At 35.8% G+C, this 25,183-nt stretch overlaps 2 protein-coding genes across 12 annotated transcripts; both read right to left on the reverse strand.

Moving 5' to 3' along the window:
- Positions 1 to 4,489: 4,489 nt before the first annotated feature.
- On the reverse strand, positions 4,490 to 12,968 carry LOC18434064 (aspartate/glutamate/uridylate kinase family protein). Of its 6 annotated transcripts, none has more exons than XR_016042001.1 (7): positions 12,126 to 12,968; positions 10,908 to 11,052; positions 10,736 to 10,789; positions 10,491 to 10,582; positions 5,805 to 6,038; positions 5,435 to 5,611; positions 4,490 to 5,277 (listed from the first exon to the last, which is right to left on the reverse strand). XR_016042001.1 is itself a non-coding variant. In XM_006844139.4 (7 exons), the coding sequence occupies exons 1-7, from the start codon at positions 12,812 to 12,814 to the stop codon at positions 5,180 to 5,182; spliced, it is 1,482 nt and encodes a 493-aa protein (XP_006844202.1). In that variant the 5' UTR covers positions 12,815 to 12,968; the 3' UTR covers positions 4,490 to 5,179. The 6 variants fall into 6 exon arrangements, 4 of the variants coding, with proteins under 4 accessions (XP_006844202.1, XP_011623287.1, XP_088704906.1 ...); XR_016042000.1 differs by having other exon boundaries at positions 10,491 to 10,597; XM_006844139.4 differs by having other exon boundaries at positions 5,812 to 6,038.
- Positions 12,969 to 15,800: 2,832 nt separating this feature from the next.
- Positions 15,801 to 24,820, reverse strand: LOC18434063 (zinc finger (C3HC4-type RING finger) family protein / BRCT domain-containing protein). Of its 6 annotated transcripts, none has more exons than XR_016042002.1 (8): positions 24,644 to 24,819; positions 23,678 to 23,826; positions 23,363 to 23,496; positions 22,744 to 22,915; positions 22,333 to 22,462; positions 21,350 to 21,853; positions 16,735 to 16,911; positions 15,801 to 16,142 (listed from the first exon to the last, which is right to left on the reverse strand). XR_016042002.1 is itself a non-coding variant. In XM_006844138.4 (8 exons), exons 1-8 carry the CDS (start codon positions 24,675 to 24,677, stop codon positions 15,960 to 15,962), a joined length of 1,494 nt encoding a protein of 497 aa, XP_006844201.1. In that variant the 5' UTR covers positions 24,678 to 24,820; the 3' UTR covers positions 15,801 to 15,959. The 6 variants fall into 6 exon arrangements, 4 of the variants coding, with proteins under 4 accessions (XP_006844201.1, XP_011623285.1, XP_088704907.1 ...); XR_016042003.1 differs by having other exon boundaries at positions 15,801 to 16,145; XM_006844138.4 differs by having other exon boundaries at positions 22,322 to 22,462; positions 24,644 to 24,820.
- Positions 24,821 to 25,183: the final 363 nt, after the last annotated feature.

Below are 25,183 nucleotides of genomic sequence, written 5' to 3' on the forward strand. Positions count from 1 at the left end.
CCCTATTTATAAAATTTAAAGTCTTCAAAAATAGTGTACATCGAGCATATCTATGAAATTTTGAAAATTGGCAGTCCAAAAATGCATTACAAGATACACTATTTCCAAAACTTGAAATCTATTTTTTTTCTCATGTACATGCATAGTAAGGTCGAGATGATCTATTTGACGATATTTGGGCATCAAAATAACTTTTTTTTAATTAAAGGTATGCCCTGATTTGATTGGTTAGAGCCTCACATTTATATAAACTTTTTCTTTAAAAAATGCTCCTCATCCTTTATGATTACGTCCTTTTTCCCAAATTGTTATTTTTTATAAATACCCTCCATTGGGAACTTGAAGTTCCAAACCTGTTTGTTTGTTTTTTTTTTTTTTTTTTTTGTGAGAGTTTTCAAAACTGTTTTTTCCTTTATGAGTGACATTTAGGACAAGTTCCGAACTGATTTTTTTTCTTTTTTTTTTATGAAAATTAATTCTTTCGGAACTTGGTTTCTTAAAAAATTTTTACTCAAAAAATACACAAATGTCCTTTGTTTAGAACCAAGGATCCTTGTTCATTTTCTACGTGAATAGGCCGAAGATCCTACAATTGAACTTCAAGTTCCGAACCATAAGAATTTTAAGAAACTTGTTTGGGAACTTCAAGTTCCAAAATGAGGACACTAGTTTAATTTTTTTAGTGAATAAGCGGTTCAAAAGATCAAGTTATAAAGTGTCTGAATTTAAAGACATTTGGTTGTGAACTTCAGAATCCAAACTTAGGTCACTAAAAAAAACACGAATTCAGAATATTTTTAGGCAAATTAAAAAAATTTCTTCAGGTGCTTTAATTGGGTGCACTTTTTATATGCCGCCTATGCAAGCTCCACCTGAGAGAGAGATTTATATAGGGTTTACCTACAAAGAGATCATTTATCATTTGTATATAGAGGTCACAATTATTTTTACTCATTAGATGTCAAATTGGATGGTTTGGTGAGTCACGAAGTCTGAGAGTGCATGTTTTGGAATTTGGAGTCTATTCAATGACTCTTGCAACAATACATGTTTTGGAACTTGGAGTCTATTCAATGACTCTTACAACCACCCATTTTGAAATTTAAGAACAAAAATAATTGCGACATTCATGCACAACAAATAAATAATCTCTTTGTATATTATCCCATTTACATATGTTTGTCTTCCTCCTGTTGTCCAATCTAAATAGACACAACGGATAGCTTGTTACCTTGATAAAATAAAACTATCAAAATACACCTTCACTTGTAAGGGTATTATGGTGATTTTATATTATAGAAATTCTTTGTTATATTTTTTGTTACAGCCATTTGAGATACACCAAACCACAAATTTTATATCAAAATGACTTGGGAAAAAAAATAAAATTAAATTGCCTTAGGCCATCTCGTCAGCAGCTAATTTATCTCACAAATTTTATGTCAAGATGACTCAAAAAAAATAGTAAAAATAAAATACTCTAAACCGCCTCGTCAAAGCCCATCTAATGAAATTATTGCTGGCTGCTGGGAAATGGGGAATACATATCATTTATATAAAGAAAAGGACATATAGTTTCTATTTTTCTAAAGGGTGGGGTCTATATAAGGTGCATTTTTTATACTATAAAGTAAGGCACACCTCTAAATTTTGTCTAGATAGGTAATTCTAGTATTGAAACCAGCTTGAAATTTTATTTTATCTGTAATTGTTAAACTTAAAATTCCACATACTATATAGATCAAACATATCTATAAACATCTTAAAATATGTAAAATAGATGGTAGATATAATTTTTTACAAAACATAATATTTTTAAATTTTGAAATTCTTTTATCTCCTTTTTTTTATTATTATTCATACATCTTGATGTCCCAATTAGTGTTTAAAAATCCACCTTCGGTAGCCAAACTGAGCACCTGCTAGGTCCGCACTTGATGAGCTGACTCGTTGAGTCTGGTCAATCAGCTTGGGTAACTCAAAAACTAAACATAAAAAAATAAAAATAAAAAATAAAAAAGAGGAAAAATAGCCCAAATACAGATTGAAAATTGTCAAAAACATCAAACCAAAAAAAAACCAATTTTGAATATATTTTTATTTTGATCCAAAAATGTTGTAAGGCTTTTATAGGAATACGTTGGGACAATGTTTAATGGTCTAAGAAGGATGAGGACCTTAAATTTTTCCTTAACCCGATCCATGCTCGAGTATAGGAGCTTTGGTTGTGTTAGGCAAGCAACCAACGTAAAAATTTGCCAAAACTTATCATGAATCTTGAATCTAAAGTATCTTCTTATGCTAGAGCATTCTCCAGAAGTGACACGCAGTACCGGAATGGATCTACTAAGGGTATGGCCCTTAACAGAGCAAAATGGGGGGCTAGGATTTGTGTAGCTACCCTAATTAGTTGAGAAATGACTTAGACGATGATGACAGTGACCCTGGACAGATCAAACAAGGGCTTTGATCCAAAAGGGCTTCACGATGATGACAATGACTCTAGACGGATCCAACAAGGACTTTGATCTAACAAATCACATGCCTTTGTAAGACAGATCAAATTCGAACAATATAAAACTAATTTCAAGTTGATTTGTTGCATTTTGAGGGAGAAATTCAAAGAAAGGCAGATCAAGTTTATATTTCTAATATTTCATGAGCTTTCCATGGAAAAAATCTCAAGAAAAAAAAATATATATATATAAATATAAATATATATATATATATGGAAAGAGTTTATATAAGGTTGCAACCTTAAAATGTAGAATCACATATGCACCTCAAAAATCGATCGGAAAGGTTGTTTTAATTTTGAAAATACCCTCTACTTGATCATCTCGACATCGAGATGTATGAATATTAAAAAAAAAGTTTTTGAGTCCTAAAAATAGTGCATCTTGAAATACATCATCTGGACCGTCCATTTTCAAGATTTTTATATGTTTGTAGATCTACTTGATTTTAACCATTTTTGGAGTTTAAGATTTTCTAATTATAAATGAAAATAATTTTTAAGATAATTCTAAAAAAAAAATTATAACAAAATTACATGTTATGATAAATTTTGGAGGTGTGCCTTAATTGAATTGTTTAAGATTGCAACCTTATAGAAACCGCACCCAATATATATATATATATATATATATATATATATATATATATATATATATATATATATATATATATATATATGCCTAACTTGTTTTGGATGGTTGTGTTCAAAATTGATCAATTACATAGGTTTAAATAGATTTGGATCAAATATTTCATCAAAAAGAGACCAAAGCATGACTGAACCTCAGGGGTGGCACTGGACCCAAACCCGACCCGGGACTCATAGAGTAGACCCAACCCCGGTCCAAGTATGGGTTCAAAAATTGGACCCGGCAAGTTGAGTCCAGGTCCGGTAATATTTTCGGGTCCCAATATATGAAATATATTTAAATATAATTAAATACATAAATATTTTAATTTTTAAGTTGGGTCCGGGTCAGGATTTGGGTCCCATATCAACTTTTCGGGTCTGGCGACTCATTGCCACACCAACCTAAACTACCCATTTTTTCTGGTTTTGCTTGAAATGGGAGTGCAGGCCCAACTCGCATGATTCCAAGAGAGAATCAGCCCCATAACTCACCGAGTTCAGTTTGACTCGGGGGATTCCGAATTAAACTGCTGGTTTTCAGAACACTAATCCTAATAATTTTTCCCTCTTGATAAAATTTCCCTCCAATAATGTTTACCTCCCATTTTAAATATCACAATAAACTGGGACTCTATGGGACTTCACTTTACTGTTAATCCTTTGTAATAATATAACAAGGGTGCAGTTTGCATACGGATGCATACTGTACTGTTAATCCTTCGTAATAATAATATAACAAGGGCGCAGTTTGGGTATAGAGGTGAGTTTACATACTGTAGGTGTAGAAGTAAGGTGCACCTTCAAATTTTACTATGATATATAATTTTGATGAAATTTTTTTAGGATTATCTCAAAATGTATTTTTATATCTAATTATAAAATTTTAAATTTCAAAAATGATTAAAATCAAATAGATATATAAACATATGAAAATCTAAAAAATTGACGATGTAGATAATATGTTGTAAAATACGAGACTTTAAATCTTTTTATTTTTCATAGTCATACATCTCGATGTCGAGATGATCAATCACAAGGTTTTTCAACATTAAAACTACTTTTCTCGATGGATTTTTGAAGGGCATCCGTAGTTCTACATAAGGTAGAACTTATAAACTTATTCCATATAACAAAGGGCAACTCTCATACCCTCCACTATTGAAAATGGTATTTGTGAAGACCCCAATGACTGTGGTTCAACAGAGGTCCACAGGGCAATGGTAATCTTCAGTCAGTATTTTTACCCTTCTTTTGAAAAATTAGTAGAAAGGGCTAAAGGCTCGGAGGAACTCACGAGGCCTTGAGAGTCTTTAGAACCAAGTTTCGAGAGAGAGCGAAGGATTGTATAGTCCTTAATTGAGGACAAACAAAATTCAAATCAATCCCTAATACAAGTTTCCCCTAACTGTTGGGGAATACAAGAAAACATTAATCCATTCCACTGATTTCTGTTACACTCAATATTTCTATATATCTAACACAAACCCTGTCTATTGGAATTAACCGCGATTACAACCATTTCCTTAATTACAACCATTTCCTTGAGTACAGCATTACAACTCCCTCCACAGTCAAATGGCATGACAGCCACTGCCTTGCTTGCAACTGGCCTTCACTAGGGAGTTTTTGGAAACTTTACAGCCAAAATTCAGAGTACACGTCTTTCCATATACAGAGACCTTCAGATCTGCCTTAACAATCCATGCTATCCATATTCACAGAAGCGAAAGTTCTCGTCGTTCACAACCCAATGGTTCTGCAGTGATTTCCATTCCATCTCTCTCTCACACACACATCAGTAATCAAACTGCTGGGAGGTCTCATTGCTGTGAATTCTTTGCTGTACATCTTCAATAACCAAACATGTGTAATAGGGTGAAGTTGTATTAATCCAGTGTTGACCCATAATAAGGGCCATGCGAATAAGCTGGGATTATCAATGTTCTGATAAGATTAGCAGCCAGCGAAGTCCTTCATTATCTGACTGCATCTTTGATTTGGAAAGAAGGAAGAAAGGGAAAGGGTCACACATTAGCTAATCCTAGCTGACTGATCGATGAGGATGCCTACCGGATCCCCACATAATGCCCTTGAAATGTTTCCTGGCTCGAGTAAATTAAAGATTACAACTGCAACAGACATCAGGAAATTATTTCAGATACAGTTTTCTTTTTATCATTTTAAAGGAATTTTCTTCAAAAATCGAACATCCCAAAAAGTATGATTTAATGAGATAAAAACAAGCAATAAAAAAAATATTCAGAGAGAAAGAGAGAGATCATAAACCGGGGATGCAGTTCTCTTCACAAAGATGGATTGCAGTTATGTCCATGGATGCAGAGAGACCTCTGGATATCATATCTCGGTATGACATGTGCTCGAAACCCACATTGGAACTGTTTCTGGAGTCGCAATCATAAAGTCCATCAGCATTTGTCCCTTTAAGAACTGCTTCTGCATTTACTGAGGGAAACAAACAGGAAACACATCAAAATTCTCATTCTGAGACCACATCACACAGGTAGCTGGCTAATACTGCAAAAACAGTATGCAAAATTATAACAATAAATTTTCGAAGGCTAACTTCCAAAACTTATTGCAAAGTTAAAGGTTCAAAAATCCTGGGTTCTGGAGAGAGAGAGAGAGAGAGAGAGACCACATACTCTCTGAAGCTCTAAGGGCAGCTGCTGTATCAGTGGTAAAGTAGGGGTTTCCTGTTCCAGCACCGAATATGACCACCCTGCCTTTCTCAAGGTGTCGTATAGCACGACGCCTAATGTAGGGCTCTGCAACCTCCGCCATCTTAAAAGCAGTCTGCAAGCGAGTCTGAGTGCCAAGGTTCTCAATGGAAGCCTGAAGCAATATGGAGTTCATTACAGTCGCCATCATCCTGATGCCATTTGCAGAGATTGCAATGTTGGTTAACTTTGTCAAGAAAATAGAAACAAAGCAAGAAGAATAAACTTGCAAAAGGCTTTCATGTCATACAGGTAACTTAAAGCCTTGAACATAGATTCTTACCCAAAAAAAAAAAAGCCTCGAACATAGAAAGAAATAAGTACGTATGAACAATTCTCAGAAAAAATAGATATTATTTTGTGGGGGGTTGATGGAGGGGGCGGGGAAGGGAGAGAGAGAGAGAAAGAGAGGAGGGGGAAAAGAGAGTTTCATAACACTGAGGTGCTCAAATTACGCACCACAAAAGAGGATCTAAAACTTCCTTTCCAACTAGCGTAATGGATAGTAACAAAAGCCACCTGGATCCCAAATATATTAACCCAATCATCTTTTTTTTGTTGGGCAGAGCCATAAAAAGAATTGAGGGACAATGCAGCATGAACATGATATGTGATACCCTACATGGGCAATGACACCCACCATCGGCGCCCAAGCCAAGCTGAACATTATCTCAGTAAGGACATGGCAGCCCTTCTGTACAAACTACTACATCTCCAGTCAGTCTCGGGAACAGAGAGCAGACTACCTTCCTGTGCATGCTATAGAAACCATCAAGCATATCTCTGCATTCTCAAGAATTTAAATGCTACAGATTGTTTGTGCAATCAGTTGTGAATAGAAAATCGTCAGAGTCAGCGGAAATTCAGATTAGTATATTATTCCATGCAAATTCAAATATATATTATCGTGTTTGCAACGCAATTGCATTATTGTCAAATAATTATTGAAATTACCCAAAAAAATTCAAACCAGTATAATATTTTACGAAGATAACAAAATGATGGTGGAATCTCTAGATCGTTATCTGTGACGTGAAAGTAATTTGAGAAAATTAACAGCCCAGCTACTGAATGCATTACAAAGCAAGCATACACTTCATATCAATACCGCATCAATATCGATTCTGAGAACTTCTCAAAGTAGTCACATTACAAAAAATGTTGCCACTTTAATAAAAGGGTGCGGTTTGCATAAAGCCTAGGCTCTAAACAATCACCTTAGAGCCTACCTTCAGATAGTGCCGAGAAATGTAGTTTCAATACTGGACATCTTTGTAATAGCCTTAAAATATATTTCCATCTTTATTTATAAAGTTTAAAGCTTAAAAAATAGTGTAGATCGACAGATCTATGAAAACTTGAAAATCTCTAAAATTGACGGTCCAAAAATGCGTTACAAAATACACTATTTCCAAAACTTGAAATCCATTTTTTTCTCGTGTCCATGCATCTTGATGTTGAGATGATCAAATTGAGGATATTTGAGCATCAAAACAACATCTTCTAGTGAAATTTTTGAGGTAGGCTCAAATTTGATTGTTTAGAGCCTCGGCTCCATATAAACTTTACCCTTAATACAAACTTTTCTAGTTTAATTCTTCAATTTATAAGATTTCTTCAAGTTAGGCTATAAAAATATCTGATTATCATGATTTGATTCTAAATTCCATTGCCAACAAATAATGTGGTTCTGAACATCTAGTTCTTATTCCTTCAATAGGGCAGCAAACCTTGTAAAGTAAGGACCAATTTGCTTCACAATGCATTTGAAGAAAAAAGCTATTCAGCTTAGTTGCTGTCCATATCGATTAGCTTCTCATAGCATCCAACAAAATAAAGACAAACAGAAAGCAAATGCTGAAGTTTCCAAAAATTAAACGTCTAGTATTCAGAGATTAAAAGGATAGTGTGATGCACCCAACATCCAATTCCTATTCTAAAGGAAGCAGCACAGCATTATCTATTTCTGTTTTTCTTTTAGGGGTAGTTTAGTGGTAGCATTGGAACTTGTTAAAGGAGTGTTGCAAATCAAAATATTAACCAATCAGGCCGAAGTCCGAGCATTATTTCAACATGCAGAAAATACGAACTCAATGGAGAGAGAGAGAGAGAGACAGAAAGAGAGAGAGAGAGAGAGAGAGAGAAAGAGAGAGAAGCTAGAAAAAAAACAAATCTAATAGAACAATCTTTCATCAACAAGAGCTGTGATTAGATGAAATGGAAAATAGAATATCCATCAAACCAGGGCCCAGCCCTGAACATTGTGGAGATAATCCTTTGCATGCAACAAATGTGAATACATAGAAAGACATGTACAAAATCAATTACAGAGCCACTCATATAATAAAATTAATTTAAGAAACAGTGTCTCTTTTACTTAATAGGTTGATAATCATCATCAAGCTAGGGTAATGGAAGAAGGAACTGAGATGGAGGTATAAGCAGCAGCTGGTTCTATTATGGGAGAGTTCAGGATGCTTATATCAATCTACTATACGCCTCTGCATGTAGCATTGGGTAGACCTCAGACAATAATTGTCCTAAAATAATCAATAAACCTCTGTCAGTGAGGGAGCACCATACTCATCATATTTCATTTCCTATTGACTAGCTTATAACCTTATATTACTTTAATACAAGAGACCACAGATTACATACAGTATGTTATGTAAACAAAATGGGCAGATAAAATAGAAGAGCAAAGATAGATGAGTACAAAACCAACTGAACCAAGCTAATCATAGGTGGTTGAAATTCCTGTTAACTCAAATCTCATTGAGTATATCAAAGGAATAAGCTGATTCAAAGAGCAAGAGGGGAAAATGCAATTTTTATTTGGACAATCTACTCTTTTTATTACTTAGAGGTACAATAGGGTGTTACTATCATTCCCCTTTGGCTCTAAAGAAAATCAGTGGAGGAAGGATGTTAAACCTGCCATTGGTAGAAACAGGAATACAAGGAAAAAGGAAGAAGAGGAGTACGTCACCAGTTTAATTTAGGGTAATCAAATTCCAAATATAGAGAATCCTAACATCTGTCTTTACGTTCTTCAACTTTATAACTATATGCTGGCTCGATCTTTCAGGTCATAAAGAAGGAAAGATCGTGCATATTTTTCATTTTCATCATTTATAAGATAACATTGAATTCCTAAGCATACTTCTAGGAATTACATAATTGCATAAGAATATACTATTTCAAATCTGAAACCAAGGCCCCATGTCAGTCCAGTTTTCATGTTTAGGGATCACATATAGTAGCTAAAGACCATTTGCTGAAGCCTAAATCTGCAGCCTTAGATGTCAGGCACAGGCAGAAGGAAGGCCAGTCTAAGTATTGTGGTCGAAGATCTGTCTAGTAAGACATTATGTGAACAAGCAAAAATGTCTAGATTAATACCAACATTCATGCAAATAAAAAGAGATTATGAATCACGCAAGCCTATTCATTACATCTTAAGCACAGAGTAATAACCAAAATCCTATTCTTCAAAGGTAGCACCCAATTTCTGGAGTATGGTTTACTACAAATTAAAGTGAGTTCAATAATATTGCCAATGTTTAGAAAATCGACTCGGCCAAGGTACACCGGCCTCGGCCGAGGCGAGTTCTTGGGCGAGTCCGAGTAACTTGCACAAGTCCAGTCACTTTATTTTAAAGAAAATGAACATAAAAACATAATATATAAACTTAGTGGGCAGTTTTTTTATCAAAAAGCTAATAGCATGTGGGTTAGCCTACCCGACATAAAGGTGCCTATTTGTAGGAGGTGTAGAGTTCGATTCCTGCGGGGATACTTTTTCTTTTTAGAACCCTCTTCATATAAAAAAAAATATGACAGCTTTCAAAAAGTTCTCGTCACTGGGGAGATTCGAACCCCATTCTTTTTAGAACCCTCTTCATACAAAAAAAAAATGACAACTGACAGTTTTCAAAAAGTAATTTAGAACCCTCTTCATATAAAAAAAATATGACAACTGACAGCTTTCAAAAAGTAATGGTCGCTAGGGAGATTCGAACCCCAATCCCGGGGAAACGTATTCGTCAAGGCTAACCGTAGAGCCATTCAAACATAGATGACTAAAATTTGCCACGTTAGTATAAATAAAATTTATAAATATTAAGTACAACCTACTCGGCTGAGTCTGAGTGGCCTCGGCCGAGTCTCAAAACGTTGAATATTGCTTATAAAAACAATCAAAAGAAGAAATTGTTGAGTGTGGATGCCATAAACAACCCAGTGCCCTCAAAAAAAAGCAAGCACCTCTTTTTTGCTTTCCACATGATCATTGGTGTGAATCATCAATCGAGTTTGAACTACACCAATACAAAACCCTCGAAAAAGTTGCAACGATTATTGCTACTTTTATTGAAAAAGAAGCATATTGCTTCTTCCTGAGCATTGGAAACGCTTCAGCCAGGATGTCAATGCCACCATACCAGAAATAGCAAGTTTTAGAATTTGAAAAGGGAATAAATGAGTCACAAGGCATTTCATTTTCTTTTTTTGGAAAGTAACACAAGAAACCTTAAGCAAACCCCTACGAACAGAATACATCATCAAAGTTACTAAAGCACTGCAATTTGGTAATTGATCCTTACCCTATTTGGTCGGCAGCAGTCCTATCAAGGCCAGTTGCAGCTGTCCATGACTCTCCACAAAAGAAATTTCGACCCCCAACAACGATTGCAACCTGAGTGATATCACACTAAACAACCATCAGACAAAGCGAATTTGCTAAACCCATGAACCCCATGTAGGAATCAAATAACCCAAACTTAAATGAAATAGATGCAGCACTATTTTAAAAAATCTTGAGGCAAGAACATGGTTTTCATAAGACTACCTCTACACCAAGGCGATTGACTGCTACAACTTCTCTAGCAATCAATGAGGTCACCTACAAATATCAATGCAATAAAGTTAAATATAAGCGCTTAGATACCAAACACTATCCAAAACTTTAATCATTATATAAATACTCCCATTTGATACGTAACTCGTTTAAATTCATATACCTTTGGGTCAACATTTTGAGAGCCATTTCCAGCTAATGCAGCCCCACTGATTTTGAAAACCACTCTCCGCCATCTTGGGTTTGATAAAGACTTTGTCTTTAATGTATTTGGCAACCCACTGGTGTTGGGTGATACCACTGTGTATCTTTGAGGGTGGAGATCAGGAACAGAACCAAGAAAACCAGTTAATATCTCGAATAATTCTTCAACATCAATGAGAACATTACAAAACCAAATGTACCATGATTTCCATTATACTAAAACAATTATTGGATATTTCCAAGCAATGAGTGAGAAGAGTCAATGTTTCCACAGAAAAACCTTAAAACTGTTCATACAATTGCCTATAGGATAATATCAAGAAGGATGTTTCGACAGAGGTGTAAACGGGATGCAAATTGGGTTCTCCTAACCATCCTCAAACAAATATGAATTTCTGAAACTATAGGAGCATGGACTTCAAAACTTTGAACTTTAAAGAAAAAGGAGGAGTCCACATTTCCATAACCAGAAGCATAGACAGTCCAGAATTCCGATGCGTATATCCACATTTCTGAGAGCAGAAGCCCCAAGATTTAAATTCAAATTTCCAAATTTCACAGAGAGAGAGAGAGAGCACCTTTCTGAAATAAGAGGGAGCAGGACACACACACCCACCCACGCAACCACCCAACCAAACACACACGGTACACTCCCAAAATCCAAAATTCTAAAAGAGCTCAAAGAGAGCAAAAATCTCAACATTAAAACCCCAGATTCTGCACAAGTCCAAATAGAGAGACAGAAACTAAACCCACACCAAATAGGTAGCGCGCAAAACCCCATACTAGCTAGGTCAAGAGAGAGAGAGAGAGAGCGAAAATCCAAACAACAGGAAAAATATAGCACATATGCCCAAGATCAGAGAGGAGAGAGCGTATCTGTGTGTGTGTCAGTGATAGAAAAAAAGCAAGACATTTAAAAAAAAAAAACTAAGAACCCTAATACTGAAGAGAGAGCGCAGAACCCCAACCATATTGAGACCAAAAACTCCAACACTAGATAGAGATAGAACGGAAAAACCGGAAAGGGGGAGAGAGAGAGAGAAAGAGAGAGAGCAATTACTTCAATAAATGTGAGACCAAGAAACCCCACCACTGTAGAGAGAGAGATAGATTTCAAAAAAGAAGGAAAGAGAAGGGAAGAGAGTGAGAGGTAGAGCGAGAAACACACACTCACCTCTTCGCCTGTCTCCCGCTGTTCCCCACCACACTCACCACTCCACTAGAAACCACCCTTTCTCTCTCTACCGCCTCCTCTCCCTCTCCTCCACTCTTCACCCCTCCTCCTCCTCCACCAACAATCTCCTCCATCTTCTTAAACCACGGCCAGTGACTCATTCCACTCCCTCCCATCCGTTGCCTCTCTGCTTTGTACCTTTTCTTCAAATTATCCACTTTATTCTTACACTGTTCAACGCTCTTCGTCCCTCCCTTTCCCCCCTTTCTCGCACTAACCGCCATGGCCACTTCATCCCAATCTCTCCCCCTCAAATTCCCCCTGTTTAACTCCACATACTTCTCCGTGTACGCCTCCAACAAACTGTTAATTGCACAATCACTCCATTCTTCTCTATCCTTCTTTATCTCTGAGCACGAAGACGATGAGACTGATAAGATTTTGGGGCCGCTGTGATGGTGGTGGTGGTGTTTCTTCGCGAAGGAGGAGTCGCCGGAATCCTCCGCCTCCTTGCGCTTCTCCGGCCGTATCAGGGTTTTCCGGTCGCCGGAGAAGGTGAGGGGGTCGTCGGGGAAGCAGAATGGGGGGCATTTTCCGGCGAAATCAAGTGTTTGTGGGGTGGGGTTGGAGGAGGACGGGGTCTTTTCGTGGAGGAGAGGGAAGTCGTCGTCGTCGTCGTCGCACGCCATTGGGGCGTTAGGGTTAGGGTTAGGGTTTGGCGATAGACAGAGCGAGAGAGGACGGCGTTAGCAGAGGGAAAGTGTGGAGACGACGTTAGAAGAGTGTGTTAGTGAGTGAGGTGCAACGTTTGGTCAATTTTTAAGACTTTCGAGAGAGAGAGACGGCGTTAGAGTGAGAGAGACCGTGTTAAATGGAGACTGGGAGTACCGGCGCCGTGACGGAGAGTGACGGCAACGTCATTTAGAGAGAGAAAAAGAGTTAATTTTTGGGGAAGGTATTTAATGGGGGGTATGGTTTTGTATAAAGCCGAGGCCCTAAACACTCAAAGTAAGGCCTATTTTCAAGTAGTGTTGAAGTACGCTGTTTCATTATAAAAAAATCTATATAATGAACTAAATATTTATTTTTATTTTTAATTATAAAATTTTTAAAATAGTGTATATTGAGAAGATCCATAAACGTTTAAAATTTTGAAATTTATGGTTTAGATAATACGTTGTAAGAGGCATTGTTTCTAAGACTTGAAATCGTTTTCTTTTTTATGTTCAAAGGTTGAGATAATATTTTCTTTTACGTTCAAAGGTTGAGATAATCAAATTGAAGATTTTTAGCATAAAAAAAAAGTTTGAAATGAACTTCAATTTGATTGTTTACGGCCTCACCATTATATAAATGTTTTACTTATTGGAAGCCCATTATTTGCGGGCTTTTGTTTTGGGATATAGGAGAAGAAGTTTGACTTCTCTTATTTGTTTTTCTTATTAGTCCCAGAAATTGGTGAGTGTTGCTGCAAAATTTGACTTGATTTTACCAACTTAATATAGCATTTGGAACATGGAAAAATATGCGCCTTCTCCATATGAGCAGGGCCGCGGCTTTACGGTATTCGGTAAAGTGGCGCATAAAAAATAAATAAATAAATAAATAATTAAAAAAAGATAAAGAAAGTTGAAATAAAGCATGGCGTTATGGACAAAAAGTAAAGACTCACCTCAAAATTCATTAGCGTTCAAAAACCTTCAAATTATTCATCTCCAAATTAATCATTATTGCTATAAAAAATTTAAGATTTAAAATTTTAAAAACAGTATGTATCATATAACACATTATCGAGACTCCTTATTCTAAAGTATCCACAAATCCGCTAATCTATACTATTTTTTTAGCAGCAAATTTCATAATCGGCTATAGAAATTGATTCTAAGGTCGTCATAGAGCTTTCTCGTGCTCACAATATTTTCCAAATGAAGTTTTGAGGTGAGGTTTTACCTTTCATCATAAGGCCTAGGCCTTATAAAAACTGCATCAAAAAATGTAGCTCACCTGTCTCACTCCGAATCATAGAATTTGAATATCTGAAAATGGCTCAAATCATGAAGAAATGGGCGATCCAAAAATTATAAGACATCTTTTAGCTCCTCAAATATATTATTTTATGGAAAGAGGTTGGTAATGTAATGTTGCAATTTTAATCAAGCCTCAAATCTCACCGCAAATTGTTCTCTCGATGCTTAAAAAGTATTAAATTGATCATTTCCACAAACACGATTGTGTATATGAAAAGAATTAGATCTCAAGCACTAAATTAGTGTTCGTGACACATCATCTTGACCGTCCATTTTCAAGTGTTTACAAATCCATTGGCATAATTTCTATCTTCTAACTTCGTAATAAAAATAGATATCCAGACTGGCATACATGCCTCCCACACTAAAACTAAATTACCCAACAAGGTTACAAACTGTAGCTTTACTTTTTATACTTTAATATCCGTCATGCAACCTTATAAACACAAAACCCTACAAAATACTTTCCCAAATTGGAGAACCAAAAGAATATTAGTGAGGTTTGTATAGGTTATCAACCTTAAACAATCACTGTGAGGTATGTATAGCGTATCAACCTTAAATAATCATGGTAAAATGCACCATAAAATCTCATTAAAAGACGTATTTTTGGCACCCAAACTCTTATCATAGGCTAAAAGTCCATTTTTCACCCCCAATATGAAATTGAAAGCTCCGAAAATAACACAAATCTACCAGATATATGAACACTTGAAAATCTTAAAAATAGACGATTTAAATAATGTGTTACAAGATGTAACATTTTTAGTACTTCAAATTTATTTTTTCTTTCATATCAATTGGAGAATTTTCTAGTGACAAAACTATCTTTTTTTATGGTTTTGAGGTGCAACTTACATATACATTATAAGGTTGACACCCTATATAAACTTTTTCCTTACAAATATGGGCTCTTCTGTTATCGCTCCTTATGAGGACATTAATAAGTTGCATCGCTGAAAATTTACACGTTACCTATATCAACCTGTTTCATCTCACAATGTGATTTGAGATTCAGGGGGACTAAGAAAATTTATATATTCATTTAATGCAAACAAATTGGTCTAAGAAAAGTAAGCACCTAAAACTTTATCTGTATCCCAACTTCGGGTAAAAGAGGTAAGTTGTGTTATGTAATCGGCCAACATAAAATTTTACCAAAACTTTTATTTTTCCCACCTAATTCAAACAAATAAACAGCCCAAATTGAGGCAAGGTGTGCGATATCTCATGTCCACCTTCTTACAAAAAAAAGTATCAACTGCGTCAACACTTGAAAAAGTCCGGAATATTTTAGAACTTTTGCTCAAATTTTGACAGGAATCATCCTTACATGCAAATAGAGAGTCTATTATTGAATAAGATTCTCAACTGCCAAAAGGTAAAAATGATTTCTCATAGATAAAAATGCAAACAAACGAGTAGTTGTAAAAAAAAACCAGAGATTTCTAGCACAAGAGTATTGCAAAAACACAAAGATTGACGTGTATTTTTTGAGACGCCTGGTCAAATATAGCTCGTGGGCATTTTCGCCTTCAGGCGATCTCACCCAATATCGTAAAAGGACATGAAGAGCATTTATGTCCTTGTGAGGCTGCAGACAGGCCAATAAAAAGGAACCAAATACAATCTACAGAAACAGGATGTATACTGATCAAAGTTGATGATTTGCCCATTTAAGAAAGACTATTTTGAAAAATGTCAAATACACCCTCCTGATTCAAATCGAAGACAGCAATTTAAGGCAAAATTTGTTGCATCTCACATTTCCATGAAAGAGGATCCAATTGATAGGGAGGAGAGAAGATTAGATGCCATAGAAAGGCCTTCTACGAAGATTACAAGGATTACATGTCCATGATGCTGAATGTCTTGACAATGGTGGGTCCAAACAAAAAGTATGAACCCAACGATTCCCACATGCTCGGCACCTCAATAGACACTCCCCTGTGTCTCCACTTCGGCATTCATGACACTTGAAGGCCAAATCCTGCTTTGGTATTAAGAGCGATAGCCAATTAGAATTCAAAACAATTTAGAGAGTGAGAGAGTATTAGAAGTTCTGTATAAAGAGAATCGGTCTAAATAAATGCCACATTGATTGATCCTGGAAAAAAATTCTGGAAAAAGAAAAGGGGGGGGGAGAGAGAGAGAGAGAGAGTGCGTGTGTGTGTGTTAGAAGCAATGTATAAAAAGAAGCAGGCTATGATGAACACCACATTGATTTCTCAAAAAAAAAAATCATGAATAACAGAGATAAAGAGAGATCATAATGTTCTGCACATGCTTGGCTGGGGATTTGAACAGGAACAAAGAGAAATAAATAGTCTCCCTAACAATGCCTCAAAAATGCTGATGCTTGAAAATAACTCGAAAACTCCTTGACAATTATAAAGCACAAATCCAGTCAACCACAAAAGAGATTGCATGCCTTTAAGAACCACGATAGTTGATGTAAAGATGTCAATGAACAATCAAGCTGAGGAAGCAAAGAGAAATTTTACAAACATAAAAGATTGAAATTACTCATAGAAGAAAGGGACGAAAGTAAGAAAAAGTGGAGAGTAAGAACTGATTAGTACCATTGCTGCAAAGCTTTGGTCTTCAGCCCCATGCAGCAAGACAACACTGGTATTCGCAGCCTGAGGCAGAGTTTGCGAAAACATTTTCTGGTCAGGGGATGTGGCATCCTCTAACCTGGTAATGCACACAAAGCAAGCCTTGCACAAGGGGCACGTCGATTCCTTTCCCTTGGAGGCCTGTATCATAAAACCGAAGCCCAATCTTAGTCTGGTAAGAAAGCATGAGCCTAGAGGTATTACAAGAGACCAAGACCTGTATTTAGTAATTGGAATTAAGTGTTGAATCAGCTCTCCGAACTTAAAAAGATGGTCAAGAATAAGATGTCCACATGCTTTGGGCATTTCCTATGAAGCAAAGAAAGAATGATACTTCTTTGCTCATTTTGATAGTTATCTTTCACTGATGACAGAGAAGAGTCTATAACATCATACTGATAATCAAGCTCACCTCTGAATACCTAGTCAAGGCAAGATAACTGAGTTTGAATGTTCCGCTCACATCTCTCCAAGACTACGAAGGATAGTCAAGTCATTACTAAACCATTGCATATTTCCTTTTTGTTCCTAAAATTTCCCATGCTTGTCCTTCATTGTGACTAAATCAATTCAATTAAACGCATCTCAAATATAACAATGCAGATTCCTATACAAAACTTAAGTATCATTGAGTTCAGGTCACCCTGCCAACCAGGACGAAGAATAATGAAGGGGAATCAGTCCTCCCACTGCATAAACTTTAAAAGGACTCAACATTTGTCAATGCAAAATGCCTTCTAATGACGATGGCTTAGAACCTATCCAAATAATGAAATAAATTATCATTGAACTGAATTTATGGATTGGAGACTAAATATCTTTTTCTTCTTTTGTTTACATATTATTGGTTATGGTAACTACACAATCTCAAACTGGACAACACAGTTGCTCGGAGTGGGAGCAGGAGGGGGGCCAGAAGAAACAGTGGCAGCAACATACCGACACTAGCAGGGAGCTCCCTAGGTTGGGAGTGCATTCTGTACACTTTTAATTAATAGATAACTAAAAATAAAAATTCAAATAATTTTTTTTTAAATCAATCATTCTATGATGCTAGCATTAGTAAATAAAAATTAATTAAAAATAGAACTTACATCAGCAATTATCAAGGATGCAAATTAATTCATTATTATTCAATAATATTATGATGACCACAGATTGATGAAGTTATAGCACTATGATGCACTACATGGCTTTTACACAATCATTATGATGTAGTTTATGATGCAACAAGTCTGGGACGAGACCCCAAATATTAGGGATCAAGATCCCATGGAGATCCCCACAAAGGAATGCCCAATCATGATCCCAGAGTAGGATCGCGACCTTAATTGGGAGATCCTAGTAACTATGCTGGACATCATTTCTAGAAATCATAGGTTTTAAAATCATTAAATTATAGTTTAATCAAACTGGGAAAAATTAAAGGCATATTAATTAGGTTTGAATTGATTCACCTATCTACAGAGCGTCAAGAGTATTTTTTTACATCTCTTCGGATAAAAATAGAACTTCTCATTTTCTGTTGACAAAAGTCTACAATATAGTCCATCATCTCTAAGATATGTTGTAGCCGACCCCCAATAATTGGGAAAAGGCTTCGATGATGATGATGATCTCTAAGCTATGTTGTAGAACCAGAATCATCATGCTGTGTCAAAAATCACAAAAAAATAACTTCAATTAGAAATTTGAAAGGCCTCATACAAGGTGGCACGAATGACTCATCAGTTAAATGTTACGCAACAAAGTCGCGTTGTGATTCTGCAACCTCAGTACCCAAATAAACACCAAATATTCACACCTAGAAGAACCTAGACACTTTAAAGACATTCCTCTGCCCATGGTTTAGACAAATAAAAGTATTCCAAAATCCAAAAACTTCATATCAAACAGTACCAGTGATAAATCAACAAAAATAAACAATGGTTACAATTTTACTTGCATTTCTAAGCTTTTCAGCATTTAAGTCCACAAATTGTTCAGAATACAAAATACTTCCTAGCTTCTCTGTTTTCAATATCCAAATTTTTTGGCACTAATAATATACTTGGGTCTTGCGGCTGTTGGCCAGTGCTCTGTATCTTATATTTTTCTTTTTCAAAAGTGTATACATCATATATGTTGCATTTTATTTTGGTTATATTTGTTGGTTCACCATGTCGGACCTGCATGGCAGTATGGAATTAGAAAAGACCGTAGAGTTAACATGTAAATTTTGTAGGCATACAAAACAGTGGTTGGATTAGTCACCGTAAGGATCACCCGGTGAGGCAGAGGGGTGATGTTGCACCATGAGCCCAGGTGCCACCAAGCACAAGGAAGCAGATATCTCGAATGTCACTATTTAAACATAGCATTCATATTTAATTGATATTATAGATGTCAATTTTGAGATTATTAATATTTTAGACTGTAAAATGACTATATGGCCCTCAGACAGGAATCAAACTCTTGGTATTCACACATTTTCAATAATTTAAGCAAAATATGCTACACATTTATCAAATTTTTTCCCACAAATCCACTTATTTCGATTTATAGAATTTTTTGAGATTTTTTTACATTTTATTCTGGCTCACTAAGGCCAAACAGGCAAGCCAGTCCGAGTGAGCCAGTTCCCTAGGTCAACTGGGACCCAGTGGGTGACCAGTTCAGCCACCTAAACCAATCGTTTCAACCTTAGTTGGGAAGCATATCATACTTTAGAAATTAGACTTGCAGCTATTGGTAAACTTATTTATTTGCTATGTGGGTTGGAGAACTTGGTGTCATCCAAAAACCCTATATAAAGGACCCAAGTATCCAAGTTTAGAATCCTAGAAATACAGGAAATAGGGTCAGTAACAAGGAGGACTTTCACATTTAGAGGGCCCTATATTCCTTTTTAATAAACAAAGTTCACATATTTGTTTATAAATTATACTAGTCCTCGAAAGCATCAGTACACCCTATATAAAGGACCCAAGTATCCAAGTTCAGAATCCTAGAAATACAGGAAATAGGGTGAGTAACAAGGAGGACTTTCACAACTAGAGGGCCCTATATTCCTTTTTAATAATCAAAGTTCACATATTTGTTTATGAATTATACTAGTCCTCAAAAGTATCAGTCTGCTTGGTCTCATAGTGCATTCCAAACTGTCTTATCTATATCGCGTTCCAAGATCTCTAAAATTGCATGCATAGTGCATTCCCAAATTGTCTTGAGAGACTATCTTTGACATATTCTAAATTCAAACAGGCATCCCCTAGAGCTCCACTCTGCACCTAGCTGGCAGCTTCGCAGAATGTCGTGGTTTCATTTGCATCAGAGAAGGAAACCCTCTCATGACAAGCGTTTTTCCCTCTTGTAGATGTTTACAGCAATAATAGTGTCTGCTAAAGGACATATATGCCCAAAGAAAGCCAACAAAACATCAAAGTCGTTGAGCTGAAAATTGAAGTCATAGCCTCCATACTAGAAGCAGGAGCAGAGGATACCTGACTGTCCACTATACAAGATTCACCGGTTTAGCCCTTGCATTTCCATTTTGAAATGATACAACTGTTTCTCATGGTTGTTATTGCCTTATGGTATGGGTCTTTCAAACTTAGATAATGGTTAATTTGAAGGCTTGAAAGAAAAGTCATAAGCTCAGCCTTCTCACAAACGTGTTGTTGCCAACTTGCCATTATATGAGTTTTCTTCCAAAAAGTGACTATTTTTTTATGCACTTTTCATGTTAATAAACTTGGCATCCACACACATCTATATCTTGTGACTCGAGGATCTTGTGCACCCATTTATAAAGGAGAAAAACATCAGTAAGATGGGATTCTTATCAATTGGCATTAGCACCCTTATGATGCTCAAAGATTCAGGAATGGTAGCATCATATTCAGCACAGGAGACCTAAAGGCTAGGAACTGAAGAAGTTGGCCACCCAAGTTCATCAAGAAAAGAGAAATAAATCAACTAAGTTCTTGTGCTTAGAAATCCTAAGGATTCCACCACGTTATCATAGAATCTATAACAACTGGCAGCACTTTCATCATAAAAGTGTCCGAATTTCATATTCTACAAATATTTTAATAAATTCTTATCATTTATTTCACAAATACTTTTGTTCTTCTTCATATCTCTCTCTCTGGATCTCTAATTCACAATATATTGCATTATTCCTTTCTAAGGATACGGTTGCAGATTAACAATGGCATAGGTAGGTAATACATAAGGGCGTTCCTGGTCTTTCAGACCTGGTTTTTACAGCAACTGCATGTGAGTTTTAACTTCAATTGCTCAGAATGAATTAATAGTAGAAATTTGAGAGTAACATCCTTGCCGGTATCAAGTTGAAAGACCAGTTGACAATTCTCTCTAGCCCAAGCACCAGAATGCATTTTTGTAGCACGTAGATTTGTAAAGCAGAATGTCAAATTTAGCTAAGTAGTTTTGGAGTGACCCTCCTTAGAAACAAGTGGAGCACAAAAAGAACTATAAAAGAAGCAATAAAAACAATTTAATTATCACCAACAATCATAACTAGAATTTATGAGGATGAAGCTGAAACAAGACAATTTAGAGAGTTAATACATACCATTTGGTCCGCCCAATCTTGAATGCAAGAAAAGCAGAATCGGTGCCCACATGAAAGCACACCTCTGGTTGAACTGAAATCGGTCCAACAAATAGCACATGATACATCGGCCAAAGAAATAGGCAAGCCAAGCACTGACCCTGCTTCTTCAACAGCTTCTACCCCTATACTTTCACATCTACCAATCTCTTTGTCAGCATTTCGTGAAGTCAACAAGCCAGTATCTAACTGATCCTCGTTCCTAATACTTTCTGAATTAAGAGAATCACAATCAGCACTGCTGCTACTAATGACAATGTTAAATTGATTTGGCTGGTTTTCTTTGATCTGATCAAGTTCAACGCCATCACTCAAAATGGTATCATAGCATGAACTTTTCTTCACAAGCCGGCGACTTTTACGTGTCGGAACAGAAGTCGATGCAGGAGGAGAGTTGTTTCTGGTGGTCATATGGAGACTCGATTTGTGGCATGTGGATGAAATACAAGCTTTAGATTCAGCAGACTGTTCAAATAACAGAATTCAAAAACTAAGTAACTGGCATGTCTTGAAGCTTTAGGGGTATGGTATGGAGTACATACAGACTCAAATGAACCATGGGAACATATCTATAAGATCAATCAGCAGGGTAAGCTCCATTGGTAGGTTACAGATGTTCAAGCAACAGGTTTAGCTTAATAATTATTAATACGTTCTGAGATTCAAGACCACATAACCCATTGAAAGTGGAAAACCTCAAGCAACAGGTTTAGCTTAATAATTATTAATAGGTTCTGTAATTCAAGACCACATAACCCATTGAAAGTGGAAAACCTAAACAAGGTGCAAAAAGAAAAGAAATACATTCTCCTTTTCTCCTGAAACTCTGATAGGCAATAATAACAGGTCAAGTTACATACATAAAACTGCAAGTCTGCAAGGAACAAAAAGATAACAGCTTCATTTACTTGCAAACCATATGCAATACATTACCATTACTCGACCTGATCTGTCTACAAGCTGTAGCGGAGGCCTTTCCTTGACTTGCAGCAGTTCCCTTAACTTGTGTTTTTCTCTGGATAACTTATTCATCTTTGCAGTCCTATCACTCGATCCTGAATTAGAATTTGCATTCTGCATGTTAACAGCAATTAAACATTGAGACATGACAAACAGTATAATCAAAAACATTTAGACTAACTTTACAACCACTTATCCATTTATCCAACATCACAAGTTATCACAAACTAGAGACCATCCTGCACAAAATGCCATGAAACGCCTAATATATAGAGCTCCAAGATACGGTTGTCTATGTTCTGTTTTTGCTTAAAAATGCAAAATAAACCATTTTTAAAGATCCGCTAAGACCCGGTACATTAGTTCCAGTATTCTGCAACATACAGCTTGATTACCTCACTTCTTAAAGAGGACCGAAACTGAGCCAAACTTTCAACACTAGAATAGCTCCTGTCAACATCAAGTGATTGAAAAGCACGGGATTGATCAGGTAACCTTTTCTTCTTATGCCCAGTCTCAACTGCATTAGCTGGCACTTCCCATGATAAAGGATCAACCTCCTGCCCACTGCAAGACACTAATGAGACATTGGCGGAAAAGAAAAATTGGAGGATCATTATAGACAACAATTTGTAACAGGAAACTTTCAGTGCAACATCAACATCGACCATGAAGACCTCTTATTGAGCTCTAGAAATAAACTGCAACTTCTGGATGTGAAGTTCAATTCCACAATGAAGTTAGATTCAACAAGAAAGAATAAACATAAATCATTAACATTTTAACACCATAATGTTTTCACTTAGTGGTTGGAATTCAAAGATGGATACGGTTATACGCAAGCCATGCAATACAGCCAAAGGTCTAAAATCAGCTTGTAAGTCATGACAATAATTGTTTGTACAGCAAATTCTTTCATGAAACTCAGATATTCCCTTATCAAGCAAAACACGAGAGAATTCCCATGGTCAAAAAAGACCAAGTAACATCATAAGAAAGGAGCATACAGCATACCAAAGCATGTTATAGCCACTTTCTGGAAGCAGCTTCCCTGCCTTCATGCAATCCTCAAACCAGCGATGGTTGACCACTTTTGTCCCAAGCTTCTTCGCCAAATCATATTTTCTTCCGTTGAATTGCCAACACACCTAAGGAAACATCATTTGCAGAAGTTAAAACAACAATTTTCATAAGTCAAATAAACATGATCTCATTAACTTTATCACAAAAATAAAAAGTGAAACACTTAATTTTAAGGCAAACATTCCAATAAGTAAACCACAAATATGATTGCTTTGAACACCTGTAATGAGAAAAACATAAACTCACCAAATGTGATGTGGACTTTGACATATTGCCTACATAGTGAGCACCGGTTTGATTGATGAGTTTAATGAGTTTGAGTCTCCCCACACCATGATATCCGCTTACTGTAGCAACTACAGAATCCATGCCAGGTACAGGATACTTCCATTTAACTATAAGGCAAAAAAAGGTTCAAATGAAGAAAGCACATTGAATCAAAAATTCATAAAAATTGAAAATGTGTTAGCTTAACCTTATTCTAACTGGGCTGCTAGCTGGAACTTTAAAGTGAGAAATGACATTAAGATTTCTTTCAAAATAATTACTACCAGAACGAAATTAGTATCAAGAGAATAGCCAGTAAGATAACAAAAGTTTATATATGATATCAGGCCTCTAGATGCACAAATCACCAAATAAACAATAAAGTAAAGGTAGTGAAAATTGAAATTATGTTTATTTACAATCAGAAAAAAAACAAACAACAAATATCAGATTATAAACGAAATATTTATATGTATATACTAATCATATAAAAAAATTAAAATGGAATAATGAGTAACAAAAAATGGCGGACAAATGTTGAGCCCAATTAATTTATATATTAACATCACAAAATTTCATAGTGCGAAAATCTTAAATAAGGCATTTTCACTCTTCACATATAGATCCATGATGTAAAATTCATGGCATTTTATCTAAAATGACGAACTGGAAACCCAAATGTGCCAGCATATACAAATATTGACATGAAATTACATTCTTTCAACTAAGAACTTACCTAAAAACCTGCAATTACAGTAAATAGAAAACCAAACACGGAGTTGTAGAAAATAAACCCATAAACTCTTAGATAGAAGTCCACAAATAACAAAGACTATAGAGAATCGAAGGAATGCACAAAAAACAATCCCATTTTGGACAAAGGAAAACAAATTTACCGAAAATAAAAAATATGGAGAGATCTTGAGAAAATAAATCAGCTAATACCTCTTATATCTGGTTCTAGGGTTTCTCCCTCCATGACTGTCACAACTCAACTCACCATCCAGCGTCAATTTTGAAAAAAACGAAAGCGAGGAGGACAGTGCAAGGCTCTTTATTCGTAGCCTTGCAGATGTTAATGACGACCTTTAATTCAAAATAATTTCGGAACTGCCCCAACTAAATTTTCATATTTAGTGAAAGGGATTATATACGAAGTCAGTTAAATTTGATACATGCGGGTCACGATTTTTTACAACGATTTGATGTAAATTTTGATAGATTAGATGTATGACAAAGTTTAAAAAATAATAATTTGAAGTTTGAGTTTGATCAATGAAATAATTGTAACCACCCAATTTCACATCCAAATGGTCAAAATTAATGTGACCACTTTGAAAAGTAGCCTCTTATTTTATATAGCGTGCGGTTTGTTTAAGGTTACCTTTAACGATCAAATTAAGACATAGCTTCAAATTTTATCATAAATATAATTTTGGTATAAAAAAATTTTAGAATAGCTTGAGAACCTATTTTCATCTCTAA

Source organism: Amborella trichopoda, chromosome 10 (genome assembly GCF_054954075.1).
Source record: "Amborella trichopoda isolate Santa Cruz 75 chromosome 10, AtrichopodaSantaCruz75HAP2 v2.0, whole genome shotgun sequence".
NCBI classification, from domain to species: domain Eukaryota; kingdom Viridiplantae; phylum Streptophyta; class Magnoliopsida; order Amborellales; family Amborellaceae; genus Amborella; species Amborella trichopoda.

Excerpts from the sequence above, each read along its gene's own strand:
- LOC18434064 (XM_011624985.3), bottom strand. The coding sequence starts at position 12,814 with ATGGCGTGCGACGACGACGACGACGACTTCCCTCTCCTCCACGAAAAG. Across the intron at positions 10,790-10,907 it reads CTCAAAATGTTGACCCAAAG|GTGACCTCATTGATTGCTAG; the intron begins GTATATGAATTT and ends TGATATTTGTAG. Across the intron at positions 5,278-5,434 it reads TGAAGAGAACTGCATCCCCG|TTGTAATCTTTAATTTACTC; the intron begins GTTTATGATCTC and ends TGTCTGTTGCAG.
- LOC18434063 (XM_011624983.3), bottom strand. The coding sequence starts at position 24,677 with ATGGAGGGAGAAACCCTAGAACCAGATATAAGAG. Across the intron at positions 23,497-23,677 it reads CAAAGTCCACATCACATTTG|GTGTGTTGGCAATTCAACGG; the intron begins GTGAGTTTATGT and ends ATGTTTCCTTAG. Across the intron at positions 22,463-22,743 it reads GGTCCTCTTTAAGAAGTGAG|AATGCAAATTCTAATTCAGG; the intron begins GTAATCAAGCTG and ends GTTAACATGCAG.